General features: G+C 48.2%; 1 protein-coding gene across 1 annotated transcript in view; it reads left to right on the forward strand.

Moving 5' to 3' along the window:
• The window catches only part of LOC123667830 (diacylglycerol kinase 1), a 202200-nt gene extending 184686 nt beyond the window's left edge, over positions 1–17514 (forward strand). The window contains exons 15-24 of the mRNA XM_045601669.1: positions 6048–6306; positions 8085–8171; positions 8781–8871; positions 9492–9594; positions 11364–11450; positions 12409–12564; positions 13542–13683; positions 15166–15234; positions 16392–16504; positions 17277–17514. Of these exons, the coding sequence (XP_045457625.1) occupies positions 6048–6306; positions 8085–8171; positions 8781–8871; positions 9492–9594; positions 11364–11450; positions 12409–12564; positions 13542–13683; positions 15166–15234; positions 16392–16504; positions 17277–17369 (1200 nt within the window). The 3' untranslated portion in view covers positions 17370–17514. The remainder of the gene's footprint in view (positions 1–6047; positions 6307–8084; positions 8172–8780; positions 8872–9491; positions 9595–11363; positions 11451–12408; positions 12565–13541; positions 13684–15165; positions 15235–16391; positions 16505–17276) is intronic.
• The last annotated feature ends 537 nt before the right edge of the window (positions 17515–18051 follow it).

An 18051-nucleotide genomic window follows, 5' to 3' on the forward strand; every position in this document is an offset into this window, starting at 1 on the left:
CCGTGTAACATTACCGCGCGCCACATCCTGCCGCCCGCCGCCATCCGCCCGCTCGTGCTGGACCGCCAGCGCTCGCTGCCGCACCGCCCCGCGCCCGACCCGGTAACATTACCGTGTAACATTACCGCGCGCCACATCCTGCCGCCCGCCGCCATCCGCCCGCTCGTGCTGGACCGCCAGCGCTCGCTGCCGCACCGCCCCGCGCCCGACCCGGTAACATTACCGTGTAACATTACCGCGCGCCACATCCTGCCGCCCGCCGCCATCCGCCCGCTCGTGCTGGACCGCCAGCGCTCGCTGCCGCACCGCCCCGCGCCCGACCCGGTAACATTACCGTGTAACATTACCGCGCGCCACATCCTGCCGCCCGCCGCCATCCGCCCGCTCGTGCTGGACCGCCAGCGCTCGCTGCCGCACCGCCCCGCGCCCGACCCGGTAACATTACCGTGTAACATTACCGCGCGCCACATCCTGCCGCCCGCCGCCATCCGCCCGCTCGTGCTGGACCGCCAGCGCTCGCTGCCGCACCGCCCCGCGCCCGACCCGGTAACATTACCGTGTAACATTACCGCGCGCCACATCCTGCCGCCCGCCGCCATCCGCCCGCTCGTGCTGGACCGCCAGCGCTCGCTGCCGCACCGCCCCGCGCCCGACCCGGTAACATTACCGTGTAACATTACCGCGCGCCACATCCTGCCGCCCGCCGCCATCCGCCCGCTCGTGCTGGACCGCCAGCGCTCGCTGCCGCACCGCCCCGCGCCCGACCCGGTAACATTACCGTGTAACATTACCGCGCGCCACATCCTGCCGCCCGCCGCCATCCGCCCGCTCGTGCTGGACCGCCAGCGCTCGCTGCCGCACCGCCCCGCGCCCGACCCGGTAACATTACCGTGTAACATTACCGCGCGCCACATCCTTTTTTTTTTTTTTTTTTTTTTTTTTTTTTTACGCTGGAAAATGCATTTACGCACCCCCGCCACCCGAAGGCGACGGAAGTCTGAGACTCCCGGCGGAAAGTGCAATGCCGGACTACTCAGTAAAAACCAGCGGTGCCCTCGTCGTCCTGGTGGGGCGCCACGGGACCACTTAAAAGTATTCGCCATGACGCCCCGGACGGTGGGCCAGCCTGCGGGTGCAGGACAGGCCGCCTCCGATTGTAGAGCGCTCCCAGGCACCGAGAGCGCTCCCACGTCTCGCGCGTGCGGTCTCAAGCCGGCCGAAGGTCTTACTGTCCCTCCGGCCGGCCACCCCCACGCAGGGGACGCTCAACCAGACCAGTCTACCGTCTGCAGAATGGGGACACATGTCCAGGAGCGTCCCCTCTCCAAGCCAGGCAGGCCTGACCTCCAACGCCGGAAAATAGCGTTGGGGGCCAGGACCGCCCGTCCTCCAACGCCGGATCGCACCGAGCAACCGAGCAAGCTCCAGGGAGCCCAGCGCGACCCAGCAACTACCCCACGGGTCCGCCGGACTGCACTGATAACCGAGCTAAAAGCTCCAGGGAGCCAGCACAGCCCGGCCCTCACGCATCCGGTCTGCCGGATTGCACCAGCAACCGAGCAAAGCTCCAGGGAGCCAGCACAAACCGGCCAGCACACCGCGCCCCTGCGCTACAGGATGGGCGAGCCAGGCCCCCCGGACCCACCCGTCCTGCCCCTCCTGGCTAGGCGAAAGCCTCACCTCCAACGCCGGATCGCACCGAACAACCGAGCAAGCTCCAGGGAGCCCAGCGCGACCCGGCAACTACCCCACGGGTCCGCCGAACTGCACCGACAACCGAGCCAAAGCTCCAGGGAGCCAGCACAGCCCGGCCCTCACGCATCCGGTCTGCCGGATTGCACCAGCAACCGAGCAAAGCTCCAGGGAGCCAGTACAACCCAGCCAGCACACCGCACACCGCGCCTTAGCGCTACAGGGCGGGCGAGCCCACGGCTAACCCGCCCGCCCCGTCCACCGTGTGGGGGAAGGAAAAACCCGCCCCCACGTCTCCGCGCCGTCTCAGACCGCGCGCCACATCCTGCCGCCCGCCGCCATCCGCCCGCTCGTGCTGGACCGCCAGCGCTCGCTGCCACACCGCCCCGCGCCCGACCCGGTAACATTACCGTGTAACATTACCGCGCGCCACATCCTGCCGCCCGCCGCCATCCGCCCGCTCGTGCTGGACCGCCAGCGCTCGCTGCCGCACCGCCCCGCGCCCGACCCGGTAACATTACCGTGTAACATTACCGCGCGCCACATCCTGCCGCCCGCCGCCATCCGCCCGCTCGTGCTGGACCGCCAGCGCTCGCTGCCGCACCGCCCCGCGCCCGACCCGGTAACATTACCGTGTAACATTACCGCGCGCCACATCCTGCCGCCCGCCGCCATCCGCCCGCTCGTGCTGGACCGCCAGCGCTCGCTGCCGCACCGCCCCGCGCCCGACCCGGTAACATTACCGTGTAACATTACCGCGCGCCACATCCTGCCGCCCGCCGCCATCCGCCCGCTCGTGCTGGACCGCCAGCGCTCGCTGCCGCACCGCCCCGCGCCCGACCCGGTAACATTACCGTGTAACATTACCGCGCGCCACATCCTGCCGCCCGCCGCCATCCGCCCGCTCGTGCTGGACCGCCAGCGCTCGCTGCCGCACCGCCCCGCGCCCGACCCGGTAACATTACCGTGTAACATTACCGCGCGCCACATCCTGCCGCCCGCCGCCATCCGCCCGCTCGTGCTGGACCGCCAGCGCTCGCTGCCGCACCGCCCCGCGCCCGACCCGGTAACATTACCGTGTAACATTACCGCGCGCCACATCCTGCCGCCCGCCGCCATCCGCCCGCTCGTGCTGGACCGCCAGCGCTCGCTGCCGCACCGCCCCGCGCCCGACCCGGTAACATTACCGTGTAACATTACCGCGCGCCACATCCTGCCGCCCGCCGCCATCCGCCCGCTCGTGCTGGACCGCCAGCGCTCGCTGCCGCACCGCCCCGCGCCCGACCCGGTAACATTACCGTGTAACATTACCGCGCGCCACATCCTGCCGCCCGCCGCCATCCGCCCGCTCGTGCTGGACCGCCAGCGCTCGCTGCCGCACCGCCCCGCGCCCGACCCGGTAACATTACCGTGTAACATTACCGCGCGCCACATCCTGCCGCCCGCCGCCATCCGCCCGCTCGTGCTGGACCGCCAGCGCTCGCTGCCGCACCGCCCCGCGCCCGACCCGGTAACATTACCGTGTAACATTACCGCGCGCCACATCCTGCCGCCCGCCGCCATCCGCCCGCTCGTGCTGGACCGCCAGCGCTCGCTGCCACACCGCCCCGCGCCCGACCCGGTAACATTACCGTGTAACATTACCGCGCGCCACATCCTGCCGCCCGCCGCCATCCGCCCGCTCTTGCTGGACCGCCAGCGCTCGCTGCCGCACCGCCCCGCGCCCGACCCGGTAACATTACCGTGTAACATTACCGCGCGCCACATCCTGCCGCCCGCCGCCATCCGCCCGCTCGTGCTGGACCGCCAGCGCTCGCTGCCGCACCGCCCCGCGCCCGACCCGGTAACATTACCGTGTAACATTACCGCGCGCCACATCCTGCCGCCCGCCGCCATCCGCCCGCTCGTGCTGGACCGCCAGCGCTCGCTGCCGCACCGCCCCGCGCCCGACCCGGTAACATTACCGTGTAACATTACCGCGCGCCACATCCTGCCGCCCGCCGCCATCCGCCCGCTCGTGCTGGACCGCCAGCGCTCGCTGCCGCACCGCCCCGCGCCCGACCCGGTAACATTACCGTGTAACATTACCGCGCGCCACATCCTGCCGCCCGCCGCCATCCGCCCGCTCGTGCTGGACCGCCAGCGCTCGCTGCCGCACCGCCCCGCGCCCGACCCGGTAACATTACCGTGTAACATTACCGCGCGCCACATCCTGCCGCCCGCCGCCATCCGCCCGCTCGTGCTGGACCGCCAGCGCTCGCTGCCGCACCGCCCCGCGCCCGACCCGGTAACATTACCGCGCGCCACATCCTGCCGCCCGCCGCCATCCGCCCGCTCGTGCTGGACCGCCAGCGCTCGCTGCCGCACCGCCCCGCGCCCGACCCGGTAACATTACCGTGTAACATTACCGCGCGCCACATCCTGCCGCCCGCCGCCATCCGCCCGCTCGTGCTGGACCGCCAGCGCTCGCTGCCGCACCGCCCCGCGCCCGACCCGGTAACATTACCGTGTAACATTACCGCGCGCCACATCCTGCCGCCCGCCGCCATCCGCCCGCTCGTGCTGGACCGCCAGCGCTCGCTGCCGCACCGCCCCGCGCCCGACCCGGTAACATTACCGTGTAACATTACCGCGCGCCACATCCTGCCGCCCGCCGCCATCCGCCCGCTCGTGCTGGACCGCCAGCGCTCGCTACCGCACCGCCCCGCGCCCGACCCGGTAACATTACCGTGTAACATTACCGCGCGCCACATCCTGCCGCCCGCCGCCATCCGCCCGCTCGTGCTGGACCGCCAGCGCTCGCTGCCGCACCGCCCCGCGCCCGACCCGGTAACATTACCGTGTAACATTACCGCGCGCCACATCCTGCCGCCCGCCGCCATCCGCCCGCTCGTGCTGGACCGCCAGCGCTCGCTGCCGCACCGCCCCGCGCCCGACCCGGTAACATTACCGTGTAACATTACCGCGCGCCACATCCTGCCGCCCGCCGCCATCCGCCCGCTCGTGCTGGACCGCCAGCGCTCGCTGCCGCACCGCCCCGCGCCCGACCCGGTAACATTACCGTGTAACATTACCGCGCGCCACATCCTGCCGCCCGCCGCCATCCGCCCGCTCGTGCTGGACCGCCAGCGCTCGCTGCCGCACCGCCCCGCGCCCGACCCGGTAACATTACCGTGTAACATTACCGCGCGCCACATCCTGCCGCCCGCCGCCATCCGCCCGCTCGTGCTGGACCGCCAGCGCTCGCTGCCGCACCGCCCCGCGCCCGACCCGGTAACATTACCGTGTAACATTACCGCGCGCCACATCCTGCCGCCCGCCGCCATCCGCCCGCTCGTGCTGGACCGCCAGCGCTCGCTGCCGCACCGCCCCGCGCCCGACCCGGTAACATTACCGTGTAACATTACCGCGCGCCACATCCTGCCGCCCGCCGCCATCCGCCCGCTCGTGCTGGACCGCCAGCGCTCGCTGCCGCACCGCCCCGCGCCCGACCCGGTAACATTACCGTGTAACATTACCGCGCGCCACATCCTGCCGCCCGCCGCCATCCGCCCGCTCGTGCTGGACCGCCAGCGCTCGCTGCCGCACCGCCCCGCGCCCGACCCGGTAACATTACCGTGTAACATTACCGCGCGCCACATCCTGCCGCCCGCCGCCATCCGCCCGCTCGTGCTGGACCGCCAGCGCTCGCTGCCGCACCGCCCCGCGCCCGACCCGGTAACATTACCGTGTAACATTACCGCGCGCCACATCCTGCCGCCCGCCGCCATCCGCCCGCTCGTGCTGGACCGCCAGCGCTCGCTGCCGCACCGCCCCGCGCCCGACCCGGTAACATTACCGTGTAACATTACCGCGCGCCACATCCTGCCGCCCGCCGCCATCCGCCCGCTCGTGCTGGACCGCCAGCGCTCGCTGCCGCACCGCCCCGCGCCCGACCCGGTAACATTACCGTGTAACATTACCGCGCGCCACATCCTGCCGCCCGCCGCCATCCGCCCGCTCGTGCTGGACCGCCAGCGCTCGCTGCCGCACCGCCCCGCGCCCGACCCGGTAACATTACCGTGTAACATTACCGCGCGCCACATCCTGCCGCCCGCCGCCATCCGCCTAGCGGGAATCGAACCCGCAAACCGTCTGTGATTAAGACGGCTACTTACACCACTACTCCAGAATGGTTGCACACATGCAAATACAAATATCTGCTCAAAAAGGAATTAATCCTCAATGATCAGTATTTAGACACAAAGATTGGATAAACCTTTAATTCTGGAAATATTTCAAATGATGCAAAAACTATATAAAAGCTTTGACCGCCGACCGCTTAAGAAATATTTGTATAAATGTTTCTTTTACAGCAAACGCTGCCAGTGTCTAAATCCCTGCCGATCTCTATAACCGCAAGCGCAGAAGAGAATAAAGAAGATAAAAAGGAGAAAGAACATAGAGCTCCCCCCATCTCCTTCCAGATAACTCCTCCAGAAGGAACCTGCCCCCTCCTAGTGTTTATCAATCCTAAGTCTGGGGGTCGTCAAGGTTCCAGGGTTTTGAGGAAGCTCCAGTATATATTGAACCCTAGACAGGTTCATGATATTGCTAAAGGTGGACCTATGCAAGGTTTGTATGAGATTTATATAGTTTTAATCAGTAAATGAATTGATAAATTTGTTGCTAACCAAAAAATTTTAGGACGGCTGAACCAATTAGACTATTGTTTATTTTTTATTTTTTTTTATTTATTTATTTTTTTTTTTTTTTGTAAATCCTATTACCCTGCAAAAGATTATTATGGAATAAACTATTCATTATTATATCACTGGTATAGGTTCTGCCAGTAAATATAGTGTTTTTGGCAACAAATTCTTGCTGTCAAAAGCAATGCTGAGGCAGAAACCTAGTTGGCCTTTTCTTTCTTTTTGCCTTTTTTTTTGTTTGTTATAGTAATTTTTTTTACAACTTAATATTTATAAATTGTAAAGAAAAAGACTTAAAAAAAATCTTTCTTGCTTATTTCTTTTGTTATTGTAATCTAAAGACGAGCCTTAAGGGGATCCCAGACAAATTCGGCCGTTTTCATGTGCTATAAAGTATACGTTAAAGTTACGTTAAAAATATCAAATAAATATATGTTGTAACTCGGATTCAGTTTATTAATGTGATTGTAAGATAATTGTATAAAATTCTCTAAATAAAGAGAAATAATTGTTTACCTGGACCTCCTTTCGCGTACAAAAATCGTATAGGCTTTCTAATTTTACTACTTACAATAGTGAATATTGTTTTTATTAATTAAGAATCCTGTACTTAATATTTCTACAGAAGGGTTTTTTATTAAGTGCAGTATTTTATTAGAAAATCGTAAAAATATAATTTTTGGTTATTTGCCGGGCGACAGCCGGCCCGCGGCAGACGGCCAGAGGCCTTTGTACGGAGAACTTGTGTCGTTCGTCATCGCATGCTGCTCTTGCTTACGCGCAAATCTATTTACTTTTTTTAATCCAAGATAGGCATCAAAATGTAACAGGTAGACAGACTTACTGTTGAATTTTGCAATTGTATTTACTTCAAATAAAAAAATAATTTAAATTATTAATTTAGAGCTGTGTAAAATGTAAAGCTGCTTAGCTTGTGGTCTAAGATCCGAACCTAAAGTCGATCTTCACCGAGCTGATAATAGAATAAAATATAAATTTAGTATATCTATACAAATAAAATTGGAGCGGCTGCTTTTAATATTAAAATAACCGCTTTTTACTAAATTCATATGGATGTATACACGATACATACACAAAAATAGCATTTTGACAATTTTTGTCTGTCTCTATGTCTGTTTGTTCCGCCTAATCTCTGAAACGGCTAGACCGATTCTGACGGAACTTTCACTGGCAGATAGCTGATATAGTAAGGAGTAACTTAGGCTACTTTTATTTTAGAATTTTTTTTATTTTATAACTGCGAACTGAACAACAAGTAACAACTAGATTACTAGTAAGTAGATTACTAGTATTAATATAATTTTATAGCCTAAATGATCGACACGACAAGAAGAAAATTAAATAATAATTATGGATGATCACAACTTGTACGCAAGCTCTTGGTCTAGGAAACGGATTAATCGCATGTCCTAAGTAGTACAAGCTAGAGCCGGTAGATGGCCGAGTTTAATAACCTTTACGTAATACTGATCAGATGAAGTGCGGATGGGTGGGGTGTGGCAAAGTCTAAATGCTCAAGGTCATTGAGAAGGGGGAGCCTCTTAAAAAATGTCTTCGAAAATTTGGAAATTTAAAGTTAAAATAATAATTCTGAAACCTGTTTGATGATCTATAAAAGTTAGTCTTACGTATAAGTAAATATTTTTGATTAACTTGATTGAAAAGAAAAATTACTTCTAGGTCTACAAATGTTCAAAGACGTGAGAAACTATCGAGTGATATGCTGTGGGGGGGATGGAACAGTCGGGTGGGTTTTGGAAACTATGGGTAAGATTATTGCAATTGTTACAATAACAATAAACATTAGACCTACCTTAGTGCTGTGTGGCTACGGCACTAAAGAATTTAGCCACCCCCTCTCTTCCCGTGGGTGTCGTAAGAGGCGACTAAGGGATAACAAGGTTCCACAACCACTTCGGAACTTAAGAAGCCGACCGGTGGCGGGATAACCATCCAACTGCTGGCTTTGAAATACACAGGCCGAAGACGGGCAGCAGCGTCTTCGGTGCGACAAAGCCAGTACTGCGGTCACCAACCCGCCTGCCCAGCGTGGTGACTATGGGCAAAACACATGAGTTCACGTTATTTGTGGCGTAAACTTGTGGAGGCCTATGTCCAGCAGTGGACTGTATAGGCTGTAATGATTGTAATGATTAGACCTACAAAATGACCGCAATATACTTGAACACCAAAGACAACTTAAACTTATAGATGTAGCGTAATGAGCGGATTTGTAGCTCTTTAGATATTTCTTCCAGATAACCCAAAATAGCTCAAAAAAGTTGATCTAACAAATAAAGAACATTATAAAATTAAACCTTTTTTATTATGAATTCAAAAGCAATTAGAATTTTATGGCCTATAAAATGCTTTCAGATAAAATCCAAATGGAAACCCAACCGGCAGTTGGTGTTATACCGCTTGGGACTGGTAACGACCTCGCCAGGTGTCTCCGGTGGGGAGGCGGGTGAGGGTTCATGAGTTTTTATTGTTTATTTTCTTTTCATATTACTTCAGTCCTAATTTCATTTCGTCAATGATTTTTTTTTACATAAATAGGTCGGCAAACAAGCGTACGGATCACCTGATGGTAAGCGATTACCGTAGCTGTCTTCAACATCAGAAGCATTGCAAACGCGTTGCCGACCCTACCTCCAATCCTCCAGGAGCTCTGGTCACCTTACTCATCAAGAATCAACACAGCAGTATTATTTAGGTGATCTTCTGTAAGGTCTACGCACTACCCTAGTCCGGCTGCTCCATAATTTGATCGGAAAATTTAAATGAATGACTTTTTTTTTACACCGAGGGGAGAACACCGAACGACAATTTATTATTTATTTTTATAAAATCGTTGTATACTTTTAGTTGATGCTTCTTAATAGAGTATCGTTACTATATCAGTATTAATATCACGGAGAAATCTTTTTGGAGAAATTTGTGGAAAAATTGTCTTTCAACTTCTGAGACCAAAGTTCCCAGCTCAACACTAATTCGAACTTCAACTGTTGAACTGATATTTCAACTGATCCGACTAAAAACGATATATTTGCAAGTTATTATATGTATTAATACTTCTACTTTTAGCTATGAAGGTGAATCCATCCACAAGATACTGGACAAGATCGCTCGCGCGAGCACCGTCATGATGGACCGCTGGCAGATACACGTTGAAAATTCTTCTGATGAGGTAAGGTCCTTGCCACTTAACTAACCCGAAATAAAAATATCCCAATTTTTTTTTTTGATGTTATAGTTTTTTTTTTTTTTTTTTTTGTAGTCTATGTTACTGGTCTTGTAAATTTCTTTTTTCTATATGTACTTATTTATTAATTATTATTATTTCTATTTAACTGTGATTTTTTTTGTGTAAAAACTGTGTGCGTTTTGAGTGATGCTCCGAATAAACGTCTTTCTTTCTTTCCTTCTTTCTATTTGAGAAATTTTTTATGTACTTAGGATAAGAGGCTATAACCTCTCTACCCAGAATAACTATGTCGTTCCGATATTTATGACAACTCTTGTAGACATACGGCTGGAGGGTTATTTTATATCACTAGGATGGTAAATAACCATATAACTGTCTGCCTAGTGATAAACAATTTTTGTAGCCTACGAACGCCTGCAACACCAGAACCCTCCATAGAAGCTCCAGGTACTTTATTTGCCACAGGAATGCAACTTCTTAAGAACGATTTAATTTGACCCTAATATTCTAATGGGTAAGGATGGCTAATTTTTTTATTTCACAACATCCACGGGCTTTTAGTTGCCCATGTCATTTATACTACATAAAATACTTCTTCGGTTAAGGGCGTGTCTTTTTTTTACAATAGCTTTACTTCAGATCAGCATTTAACTGAGGTAGGGCACAGCCGGAATTTCCTGCTCAAAATATGGAGCAGCCCGACTGGGGTAGTACCTCGACCTTACAGAAGATCACGGCTAAATAATACTGTTTTCAAGCAGTATTGTGTTTCCGTTGGTGAGTAAGGTGACCAGAGCTCCTGGGGGGATTGGGGATTGGGTCGACAACGCGCTTGCGATGCGTGTTGCAGGTGTCTATAAGCTACGGTAATCGCTTACCATCAGGTGAGCCGTACGCTTGTTTGCCGACCTAGTGACATAAAAAAAAGTATTTCTAAGACTGTCTAGAATCGCTAAAATGGTTCGACACTGGCAGTTCTTTTGCTGTTACAAATATATGTACAATACATATTACATGTTTGTTTTTTCATCACGATTATATTTGATGCAAGATTCTATTTGAGATATTTGTGCTTTTGGGCCAATTAGGCAGACCATAAAGTATTTGAATTAGAGTACAGCTTGGAATCATCAATTTATTCACTTTGAGTTTGAGGTATAAAACAAAGTCGCTTCCGCTGTCTGTATGCTTAGATCTTTAAAACTACGCTACGGATTTTGATGCGCTTTCCTTTAGTAAATAGAGTGATTCCAGAGGAAGGTTTATATGTATAATACATGCATAATATAGTAGAGGAACACTGATAGTTTTTGCAACCGTGCGAAGCTGAAGCGGGTAGTATAATAATAATTCTGTATATTACAGTTGATTAATAATAATAATAAATATCTTTATTGTACACCACTAAGAAACATTACAAAAAAAAATTGATATATGCAAAGAAAGATGTACAATGGCGGTCATATCGCTAAGAACGATTTCTTCCAGACAACCTTTGGGCATAGGACATAGCGTAGAAAAAGAGAAGCGGTAGGGAAGTGTACAAACAGTTGATAAAGAATTGGCATATAGTTAACAAGCAATATGATATTAAAGAAGTAACTATACATACATAACACATACATATATACACAATATACATACACATACATATATATGAATAAATATATATATATATATATACGATTAATTTGAAAACTTCACAGAATCTGACTACGAATATGACTTTAAAATTAATGTATTTTTTCCAGTGTGATCACATTCAGATGCCCGACTCTGCCCCTCACCCCACCTCCGTTCCTTACAACATTATCAACAATTACTTCTCCATAGGTGTTGTAAGTACACATGTTTCTATCTAATAATAATCTACTACAACTCTCTGGTAGAACCAATATTGCTTGGTGTATTTTATTTTTAATTCCCACATTCATGTGAATTAATTTACTATTATATTAAATTTAGTTCTTATAAAAAATAACAAATAGAAATAAGAAAGCGTATAGTGACCTACTATAAGCGTACTGTGTGGCTACCGGTACTAAAGAATATAGCCACCCCCTCTCTTCCCGTGGGTGTCGTAAGAGGCGACTAAGGGATAACATAGTTCCGCTACCACCTTGGAACTTAAAAAGCCGACCGGTGGCGGGATAACCATCCAACTGCTGGCTTTGAAATACACAGGCCGAAGACGGGCAGCAGCGTCTTCGGTGCGACAAAGCCAGCCCTGCGGTCACCAACCCGCCTGCCTAGCGTGGTGATTAGGGACAAAACACATGAGTTCACGTTATTTTTGGCGTAAACTTGTGGAGGCCTATGTCCAGCAGTGGCCTGTATGGGCTGTGATGATAGTGACCTAATTTTCAAGTAATCAGACTGTAGCGGCTGAAGGCTCTCGTAGGGGTTTGGTCAGTATTGCGCCCCAAAGTACTGAAGTCGACATACGGTCTAGGAATGCCTACCCGGGCGTCCTGGATATCACCCGTAAATGGGTTCCCCTGTGATACCAAAAAAAAGTAATCAGACTAACTGGCTGAAATTGAATCGTAAGGAATTTGGCAGTGTATAGTTTGGTTTGTGGCTGCTGTATTTAAAAAATGAAGATGAAGGCTTGAAGATTGATAGATGAAAGATATTTTAATTTCATTAAATTGTTACATGCTTCATTTGCTTTATTGTAATTATCAAAATTTTTAGAAATAATCGCAAACTTAAACATGAATATGTTCCAGACAAAAATCTTTACGATATTCTATGGTGGTATGGTGTGATACATCATTGGTTTCTGTTTCCCAGGACGCAGCAATCTGTGTCAAGTTCCACACGGAGAGGGAACGCAATCCCGACAAGTTCAGTTCTAGAATGAAGAACAAGCTGTGGTACTTCGAGTTCGCGACGTCGGAGCAGTTCGCCGCTAGCTGCAAGAACTTGCACGAGAACATTGATATTGTTGTGAGTTCTAATGTCTGTATTGTTTTCATTATTACATTATTCGTGATTACTATTCACTATTATTTTTTATTCTTTCTTGTTTTTCTTAGTGCCCGTATAAGTTGCTGTGTGGTTACGGTAGTTAGAATATAGCCACCCCCTCTCTTCTCATGGGTGTCGTAAGAGGCGACTAAGGGACAACACAGTTCCACTACCACCTTGGAACTTAAAAAGCCCACCGATGGCGGGATAACTATCCAACTGCTGGCTTTGAAATACACAGGCCGAAGACGGGCAGCAGCGTCTTCGGTGCGACAAAGCCAGCCCTGCGGTCACCAACCCGCCTGCCCAGCGTGGTGACTATGGGCGAAACACATGAGCTCACGCCATTTTTGGCGCGAAATTGTGGAGGCCTATGTCCACTGTATTGGCAGTGGACTGTAATAGGTTGAAGTGTGTGTGTGTGTGTGTATAAATTCATATTTACTATTCCGAATAAAATATTATTGATGGCTCGCACGCTGCCACGTCCAGCGCCAGCCCCAGACATGCCCTAGCGTTCCCCAGACAGAGTTCTTGTGGTGGCCCTGATCTATTCCGTCGGGAGCTAAACGGCCTTTATTAATTAATCCTCGTCTACCTACCTTGAAATAGAAAAAAAAAAAAATTGCACATTTTTAGGATAAAAAAGGACATGGGTTCATAAGCCCGTGGATGTATATCACTTGTATAAAATAAAAAAAAATAAAAAAAAAATAATTAATCCTCGTCTTATTGTTTTCTAATGTTTACGCGAATTTTACTCATTTAATGAAATAATTTTTTTCGGATTTTATCGCGTTTTATCATTAACTTTTGATTCCCGACGTCCTCCCGTGACCATGGTTGCTGTAAAGTATCCGAAACGTCGGGAATCAAAAGTTAATAATAAACCGCGATAAAATCCGAAAAAAGTTGTTTCATTAAATAATTCTCGTCTTATTACGGCCTGTCCTCAGTGCGACGGCTCGTCGCTGGAGCTGAGCAAGGGCGTGGCGCTGCAGGGCGTGGCGCTGCTCAACATCCCGTACGCGCACGGCGGCTCCAACCTGTGGGGCGCCAGCGCGCACCGCCGCGGCCGCTTCCCCGACGCGCAGCAGGGTGAGCGAGACGGGTAGATAGAGAGGGAGCGGGAGAGAGAGAGAGAGAGAGATATTTACTGAGGTAGGGCACAGCCGGAATGTCCTGCTCAGCGCCTCGAACCGCCGCGGTCGCTTCCCCGACGCGCAGCAGGGTGAGCGAGACGGAGATAGAGAGGGAGCGGGAGAAAGAGAGAGAGAGAGAGAGAGAGAGAGCTCTGTGGCGACATCTATCGCGCGAAATACGAACGACTACAAACTACGTAATTAGAGAAAACTGACGTATGCTACATCGCGCTATCAGAGTTTTCAAAGTGATTAAGTATATATACAAGATCCCGACGACAACCGTCGGGGCGTTAGCCCGCCAGACACAACACCCGTCTGGTCGGAGGATCCTCCCTTTTCCCGGCCGACGTGATTCTTCACACTACGTTTCACACGCATCGCTAAAGCTCAATTGGCAAATTCATTAAATAGCAACAGTGCAATACATTCATTTCCGCGTTTAATAAAAGTGCTTCATATGCATATATGATGTATATATGATGTAGGTATGATATAAACACGTTGTTAGAATGACTGGAACTGAAATTCAGTAAGTTAGAAGTAGTCTAGACACATGGCAGAGCAAAACAGTTTGATTGCGCTGTGACTGACTGAGGTAGGGCACAGCAGGAATTTCCTGCTCAAAATATGGAGCAGCCCGACTGAGGTAGTTCCTCGACCTTACAGAAGATCACAGCTAAATAATACTGTTTCCAAGCAGTATTGTGTTCCTGTTGGTGAGTAAGGTGACCAGAGCTCCTAGGGATTTGGGGATTGGGTCGGCAACGCGCTTGCGACGCTTCTGTTGTTGCAGGCGTCTATAAGCTACGGTAATCGCTTACCATCAGGTGAGCCGAGCACAGCATGGCAAGTGAGATAGATTGAAATAGATTGAGATAGAGGGAGAAAGATGAAAGCACACGATAGCTCCAACCCACGCGCAACACGGTGAGAAACAAGTATCTCTTGATATAGAGATAAAAAAGAGTATTATAGAGTACTTTTATTCACTCGGTACTCCTCGAGATTGTCTTTTTGAAATCTTCCACGACTACTTCCTATACGTGCAACTGAATTGAATGATTCATATTGTTTGTAACTTATAACAACATAAGTAATATCAAGATATGTATTCAAGATTTTCAAGATTTTCACAATTTCAATTTTTTTTTCAAGTCATTTTAATATCGGCTCTTAATATTGCCCTTTTGTAACAGTACTATGTATAGATAGGAAAACCTATTACTGGCCTTATTATTGTTAATATTATGTTAAATGTCATATATATACAAATTGTAACGCTGTTGGTTTTCGAATAAAATAAAAAAAAAAGATATGATAAGAAATAGATGTCGAAAATGGACTCGAGTAATTTTGCTTTTCAAATTATTCATTTTTTTATACTGCATAAAATGTAAATAAAAATATGTAAAAGCAAAACTATCTTCTTTTCCAGATATCGGCGACAAGTTAATAGAAGTCATTGGTCTTGAAAATTGTCTGCACATGGGACAAGTTCGAACAGGTTGGTACATGATTGTGCTATGACTAGCTGTATCATGTTTAATATTTATCAAGGTAGAGGAAAATTTGGAACTGCTTGACTGGGGAAGTACCTCAACCTTACAAAATCAAAATGGCTTTATTTAAATAAGCTTCAAAAGCACCTTCGAATCGTCATTTTACAAATTAAACTTTTAATTATCGATGAAAGTGAAGCTTCACTGATTCGGAAAGTAGATTCTGCAGAGAAGAACCGGCACTACATTACCTACTAGAAGTAATATAATTGTGTTTGCAGGCAAACGAAGAAAAACCGACTTCAGTTATAACGTCAAGTTATACAACGTAGGTAGACGAAAAAATAGTCAAGTAAATACGCGTTATCAAAGATTACTCAAAAAGTAGTTATCATATCTCGATAAAATTTATATGTGACCACATGATAAACATCAGCTTTCGATTAAATTAAAAATTATGAAAATCGGTACACCCAGTAAAAAGTTATTACGGATTTTCGAGAGTTTCCCTCGATTTCTCTGGGATCCCATCATCAGATCCTGGTTTCCTTATCACGGTACCAAACTAGGGATATCCCTTTTCCAACAAAAAAAGAATTATCAAAATCGGTACATCCAGTAGAAAGTAATGCGGTATAATACAACGTAGGTCGACGAAAAAAGCGTCAAGTAAAAACGCATTATTAAATATAGCTCAAAAAGTAGTTGTTAGATCTCAAATAAATTTAAATGGGACCAATTGGCACACACCACCTTTCGATTAAAAGAAAATTTGTTGAAATCGCTCCACCCAGTCAAAAGTTCTGATGTAACATACATAAAAAAAAAATAAAAAAAAATAAAAAAAAATACAGTCGAATTGAGAACCTCCTCCTTTTTTGGAAGTCGGTTAAAAATATATATACGGTCGAATTGAGTAACCTCCTTTTTTGAAGTCGGTTAAAACGGAAATTTATTTTCCTCACAGTTAAGAATATTACAGCTAAAAACTAAAAATTCCTTGTAACTATATTTACTAAGAATTCTTCTTTTCAGAAATGTAATAAGATAATTAATTTGTGCATTTCATCAGAGGTTCCCGAATCTAGATATAGGTAGCCCAAAAACCTTATCTATTTTTCGCCAGAACAGTTCCGTTATCCAAAAACATGTTTGTCCAAAGGTCTCCGAGCCTCCGGCCGCCGCCTGGCGCAGTGCAGTTCCGTCATCATCACCACTAAGAGGACATTTCCCATGCAGATCGATGGCGAACCGTGGATGCAGCCACCTTGCAAGGTGATTTAATAAAACATATGGTTTGATTTGGTTGATAAGCTGTATGGCTACGGCAGTAAAGAATATAGCCACCCCCTCTCTTCCCGAGGCTGTTTTAAGAAGCGACTAAGGGATCGGCTCTAACAGTTCCACTGCCAGCCTGGAACTGTGAAAGCCGACCGGTGGCGGGATAACCATCCAACTGCTGGATTTGAAATACACAGGCTGAAGACGGGCAGCAGCGTCTTCGGTGCGACAAAGCCTACTGTGGTCACCAACCCGCCTGCCCAGCGTGGTGACTATGGGCAACACACATGAGTTCACGTTGTTTTTGACGTAAACTTGTGGAGACCTATGTCAAGCAGTGGACTGCGATAGGCTGAAGTGATGATGGTGATGATGATTTGATTATGTAGTATTTATTTACATATAACAAAGATACCATACATTTTTGACATACAAATAAAAAGCTGAATTCGGATTACACATTTGTCGATGCTTAAACGAAAATTCTTATTCTTGGTTTGTCCGGAGAATACATATTTGCCCAGGCATTCTACCAACATCTAGAATTCAACATATACTACCTATAGGCACATAAATATAGGTTATATACCTTTATGGGATTATAATTCTAGTTAGTAATTTCATGGTCTAACTCAAATTTTAAAGGATTGGTTAGCGTTTCATAATGTGATGTTTAAACCTTTAATGTACAAAAATAAAACATTATCATAATTTTATTTTGACTTTTTTAGCTTTACAAAATATGTATAAATTTGGATTATTTCAGATAACAATCACTCATAAGAATCAAGTACCAATGCTAATGGGTCCACCTCCGGAGAAGGGAAGGAGCTTCTTCAAACTCTTCACCCACTGTTAAGTCTCACTCATTCCATAGAAGAACGTTAGAGGTTAGTAAGAGACAGATATATTCCACTCTGTTACATCTATGAACGTCGTTTATATAAATTATAATTGTTATTGTGTGTGTATATGTTGTAATAAATTATAGTATATTAAAAATATTCAATTTTATTTTATTGTATAAAACAGTTACGCATGTTTTGTTTTGTTTTTAAAAAATACAAAAAATTGTTTAAACAACATAAAGACTTCAGAGTACTAAAGGGCTTTTTAGAACGATATTTTTGCTTGAAAAATAAAAAAAAATTCTTAGAAAAGCTTCGAAATTGTACCAAAAATGATACGTCCATTTTTGCCAAAATTATATTATAGTATCTACTACAAAATTATCTAGAATTTTGCGTAAAAATAGGTCTTAATATAAGTAGATAAGCTTGTTTTACTTCGATTATAATATTTTTATTCGTATTAAATAATATAATATTCAATTAATTATATCAAATAATAATATAATTAAAACATTATTTGCATTTCATGTGAAATACATTGCATTTTTAATTTACGAAAGACAAGAAAATTTTAGAAAATTGTTTTCAATATATAATAAATAAAATAGTTTATTCTTATAGCGAACGTTAAATATATTAATGTAGAAATCACTATAAAAACACATGTAAACTAACACGTAAATAACGTCA

This window comes from Melitaea cinxia, chromosome 29, assembly GCF_905220565.1.
Source record: "Melitaea cinxia chromosome 29, ilMelCinx1.1, whole genome shotgun sequence".
NCBI lineage: Eukaryota > Metazoa > Arthropoda > Insecta > Lepidoptera > Nymphalidae > Melitaea > Melitaea cinxia.